The sequence below is a fragment of the Penaeus japonicus genome, unplaced genomic scaffold (genome assembly GCF_977035675.1).
Source record: "Penaeus japonicus unplaced genomic scaffold, GWHDUDI00000001_assembly GWHDUDI00000011, whole genome shotgun sequence".
Lineage (NCBI taxonomy): Eukaryota > Metazoa > Arthropoda > Malacostraca > Decapoda > Penaeidae > Penaeus > Penaeus japonicus.
In genome coordinates this window covers 34,879,346-34,884,345 of record NW_028234413.1, presented here as the reverse complement: position 1 = coordinate 34,884,345, position 5,000 = coordinate 34,879,346, and the positions used below count along the sequence as shown (strand labels likewise).

Here is a 5,000-nt window from a genome sequence, read left to right as displayed (position 1 = left end):
GAATCCGCGCTTCTAGAATAAGAATCGCGGCATGTTCATGTCATGTACACGGCGCGCTTAGGGACTTAGAATATGGCTGGTAGTGTCGTATTGAGCTTATTCTGGGTATTTTGCACGTCAACATCTCGTTACCTGCTTGTTCTGGAGGTACCCTTCTTACATTATATGTGTGTTGTCAGCGTGTAAATGTCTTACAGTCGCAGAAGGGAGTACTGTACAACCTCCTGTATCATATGAGGTCAACCTCCTGTATCATATCAGGTCAGTGTGAGTATATACCCCTCCTTTTTTCCCTGCGTTTATTTGCTATATGTACCCTCTTCCTTTGATTTTTTATTGATTCATTAGTTTTTATGTCACTGGCAGATTTTTTTTTATCAACGTGAACAGAAGGGTGATTTTGCATTAACTTTAAGGTAGAATCGTAAAAATTTAAATCAATTTTGTAAATAAACGGGCGGTAATGTTGCCTTTTTTTAATTTCGATCCCAGTTTCCTGTAAGAAATTCTATAAACAGATCTAGATATTTTGTTTTTTCGTAGATAATGATTTCTGAGGATAACTTTCACGAAAAAAATGGATGGAGAATTATCAAGAACTCGAAGTGGCCAAAACTAACAATCTGAACCTGAAAAAAGGAAAAACACCAGACGTTTCCCTTAATTAACCAAAATGCAATCCAGCTTTTGACAAACGTGTTACGTCCTCCCTGATCCTGATTACGTAGGGCCTACCCAGAAATATATATATACGACCAAACTAAACTTTACGTCAAGTTTGGCGCTTTTATCCACATTCCCTAGACATCCCTTGGATATAATCTTGTGGACAAGCCTGGAAATCTTTCTTGCACATTCCAATTTCAATATTAAGAGAATCTTTTAAAATTGATTTACAAAAAATGTAACAATACTATTTCTTAAAAGATTTTTCAGTAGGCCCTCGCTCTAAAGATGTTATAATTACCTTTTGGTGCTGAAGGTAAATATCTAGAAATAGGGAAAGTAATATAAATAGCGAGTCACCGAGTCTTGTCCCAGAGCGAGAGCTTTTGTCATCTGACGTTATAAGTGATGTATCGGTGTGTGCGTGTGTGTGTTTGTTTGTGTGTGTGCGTGTTTTTGTGTGTGTTTGTGTGTGTGCTCGTTTGTGTGTGTGTGTTTGTTTGTTTGTTTGTTTGTGTGTGTGTGTGTGTGCATCGAAGATAGGGTTATTGATATGCGAGTATATATACATATAATTTACTTCATGTATATAGGTAGTTTACAGCAATTCTGCATTTTCACCACAAAAGGATCCACTCTAGTTGCACCCGATGGCAAAGGTCCAACTTGTTCTAAATGTAAGCTCCACGCGCAGTAGGCCTACCAAATGTTTTGATCCAACGTTTATCTATTAAATTCTTAGTACAGAAAAAATGCACTTTAACAATGACAAGCAATATCTCTAGTAAAGGAAATAACTGAATGCACTTTAACAATGACAAAAAGTATCTCTAGTAAAGGAAATAACTGAATGCTAAAATGAAGTTTTAAATTGTTGTTGTTGTTGTTTTCCAAAATCACGTACAGTAGACACGTGCAGTAGCTGACACAAAGTCGCTTATACAGTGCACCGTATTTGTAAGGCACAGTTCCCGCCACACATACGTCGAGTAGGACCTTTAATGGATGATGATGTCAAGATGGTCGTGGTGAGGCACGATATGGGCGTGGGGTCTACGGAATCCTCCTCCGAAGCCTCCGAGGCCTCCGTGGCCTCCGAAGCCTCCGAGGCCTCCGTGGCCTCCGAAGCCTCCTAGGCCTCCGAGGCCTCCTAGGCCCCCGAAGCCTCCATGGCCACCGTGGCCCCCGAAGCCTCCATGACCACCGTGGCCTCCGAAGCCTCCATGGCCACCGTGGCCTCCGAATCCGAAGCGCCCGCCACGTCCACGGCCACGGCCACGGCCACGCCTTCGTCGGGGGTCAGGGTCAGCCGCGGGGTCAGCGGCGGCCGCGGGGTCAGGCAGAGCTGCAGGGGAGGCCAGTGGAAGGGGCCCGGGAAGGGCCACGACTAAGCTGATGGCCACAGACAGGAAAATTGCTATCAGTATCTGGAAGAGAAATGACAGGGTGTAATAGCTGCCTTTGAGATATTTCAGTGTCTCAGAAAGCATTAGAATTAATTCTGTAAGTCATGTATCATTCACTTTGCTATCGTCCGAGCGCCACGCAGCTACACAACATTTTTAAAAGACCGTATAAAGGTTTTGGGCAGAAATATCACACTGGACTATCTGAACTCACAAGTCTCATGGTTGCCAGTGCAAGGAACAGGTTCTCTTGGACAGGACAGAACAGAAAATGCGATCCTGGAAGGGCATGGACGGGATATAAACCTTCTCCAGGGAGCGGGAGGGGCGGTAACCTGGAGCGGACGGCTCTCGTTTGTGGGAATTTACCAGGAGTTTCCGTTATGCTAAACTAACGCATTCCAACCAGGAATTAACGTATCTGCTGTTGCTGATTATCAGGAATCTGATCGGAGGGATGCGTTCCATATGAAAGTCATGTCAGACTTTTGATGAGTGATATCTTTTCGCACGGAAGGTAAGTCCGAACTTTGTAAATGTACTTGAAGTTTAGAAACGTCATCTGGAGCGTGTGGGATTTCCCCCGCGGTCTACTTTTTTATGTCCAAAATCCAGGGACGGAGGCGGACCCGCGAGATCTCGGCTAAAGGCTCCTCGAACAGTAGAAAAAAAAACAGTCCAGAAAATAAGACGTGTGATTTAAAGGACAAAATGTCAGAAAACAGGCGCAGGAAGGAAATTTCCGTTGTCCTCTCTGTCTGTTATATTCTGTTTTCTTGCATGATTGTATGGCTGGTTATGTCTTTATCATCTGCACAGCAAGTATGAAGGCGGAGAGGGCGATGGTGCAAGAAAATATGAATGAAAAAGGGGAGGGGAGAGGAAAAGGATGAAAGAGGAAGGAAGGAGGTCGAGAGCAGGGCATTTCTGACTGTCGCTGCCTAATTCTGCCGAAAGGAGACCTAAAAAGTGCCAAGAGGAGGCCTATCAGAATAAGGGGTAACTTACGAAAAAATGGAGAGAAGAGAAATGACATTAAAGAAGATAAGATTAGATAAGGACAAGATAGAATAATAAGGATGCGAATAATAGGAATATAGACTAAAATGAATTAGATAGCGGGCGATATTAGCCAGTTGAGAAGGTTAGGTAAACCATTAATTTTGATACTGCGTTTTATAAAGAAATAAAGACCATGAACCTGTAGGGTCACTAAGTGTAAATATTACTCTTAATTTGGGAATATAAACTTTGACCTAACTATCAGAAATATTGCTACTATTATTATTAATGATATTGTGGTTTCATTCTTGTTTTTCTTACTACGGATATCGCATTATTGGCATTACTATCCCTATCATTATTATTATCACTGATACTGTCATTATAAAAGCGCTTTCATTGTTATCTTTATTATCATCCTTATCTCCAGAATCATTACTTTTATTACCATTTTTGTCGTTATTATTGTCATTATAATGGTTATCATCATTGTTATTATATTATCATTATCATTCTTGATGATAATAACATGATACTGTGCTAATTATGACAATAGTAATAATGAGGATAATGGTAATGCTACTAATAATGATGATGATAATTATAGTGTTGATAATGATAATGATAAGGATGATACTACTGATGGTTATGATGCCGGTGATGATAATGATAATAACAATAGTAATAATGAGGATAATAATGATGCTATTACTCCTCCTACTCCTATCACTACTACTATTACTACTAATGATAATAGAATTGATGATAATGATAATGACAATGAACATGATAGTGATAATGGTAACAATAGTTATTAATCATAATCATCTTCATTTTTGTCTTTATCATTTGTATCGTTGTTGTTATTGTCATTACGATCTATATTATTATTGTTATTATTATCATCCTTTGAATTATCCTTGCTATTATCCTTACTATTATTATCATCATTGTCATTAATATTATATTGATGATGATGAAAACTATAACAATAATTGATGATATTTTAACGATTATTATAATCATTATTATTATTATCATTATTACTATTATCATTATCATTATCGTCATTATTACCACTATCATTGTTATTATTATCCTTCTAAGATTATTAGGTCAATTGATATCATCATTACTACTATTATTATTATGGGTGTTCTTTGTTCTTTGTTTTAATCATTGTTTTTTTGTTATCATTATTATAATTTTTATTGTTTTTTGGGTAATATAATCATCATCAATATTAGTATTTGGATTATAGTAATCATTATTATCTATTAGCATCATCATTATCATTATTATAATTGATATCATAATCGATATTGTTATTGTTATTGTTACTATCATCACTATAATATTATTATTATCATTATCATTATCCTTGTTATTGCTGTCATAATTATTATCCTTTATTACTGTTACTAATATAATTACCATAATCATGATTATAATTGTCATGATGATTTTTATCAAATGATAGTGATAATGATGATAATATTGATAATACTAACTATTGTTATTAATATTATCATTATCACAAATACTATTATCAAATTAATAATGGTTGTTATCATTATCATTATTTTCATCATAGTACTAGTAGTAGTAGTAGTAATAGATATCATTATCACAAGCATCACCATTATTATCATTGCTATCCTTCTCATTATGCTAGTTGCAGTATTGATATCATTGTTGTTATCATCATTATTTGTATAATTGTTGTTGTTGTTATCAGTATCATCAGTATAATTTTACTATAATCATCACCATCATCATCATCATTGTTATTATCATTATCATCATCCTTGTCATTCGTATTTTTCTTATTCTTATCTTTATTATTCTAAAGTTTATTATTATTGTCATAGATTATCATCATTACCATCATTGTTTCAGTTTCATCATCTTTGTTATTGTCATTAT

The 5,000-nt window shown here is 36.4% G+C and overlaps 1 protein-coding gene across 1 annotated transcript in view; it reads right to left on the bottom strand.

Annotated features, from left to right (window-relative positions):
- LOC122261848 (uncharacterized) overlaps positions 1-2,634 on the bottom strand; it is a 7,716-nt gene extending 5,082 nt beyond the window's left edge. The window contains exons 1-6 of the mRNA XM_086541445.1: positions 2,602-2,634; positions 2,287-2,463; positions 1,668-2,093; positions 1,269-1,365; positions 968-976; positions 796-879 (exon numbers count right to left, since the gene is read on the bottom strand). Of these exons, the coding sequence (XP_086397571.1) occupies positions 796-879; positions 968-976; positions 1,269-1,365; positions 1,668-2,093; positions 2,287-2,463; positions 2,602-2,634 (826 nt within the window). The remainder of the gene's footprint in view (positions 1-795; positions 880-967; positions 977-1,268; positions 1,366-1,667; positions 2,094-2,286; positions 2,464-2,601) is intronic.
- Positions 2,635-5,000: the final 2,366 nt, after the last annotated feature.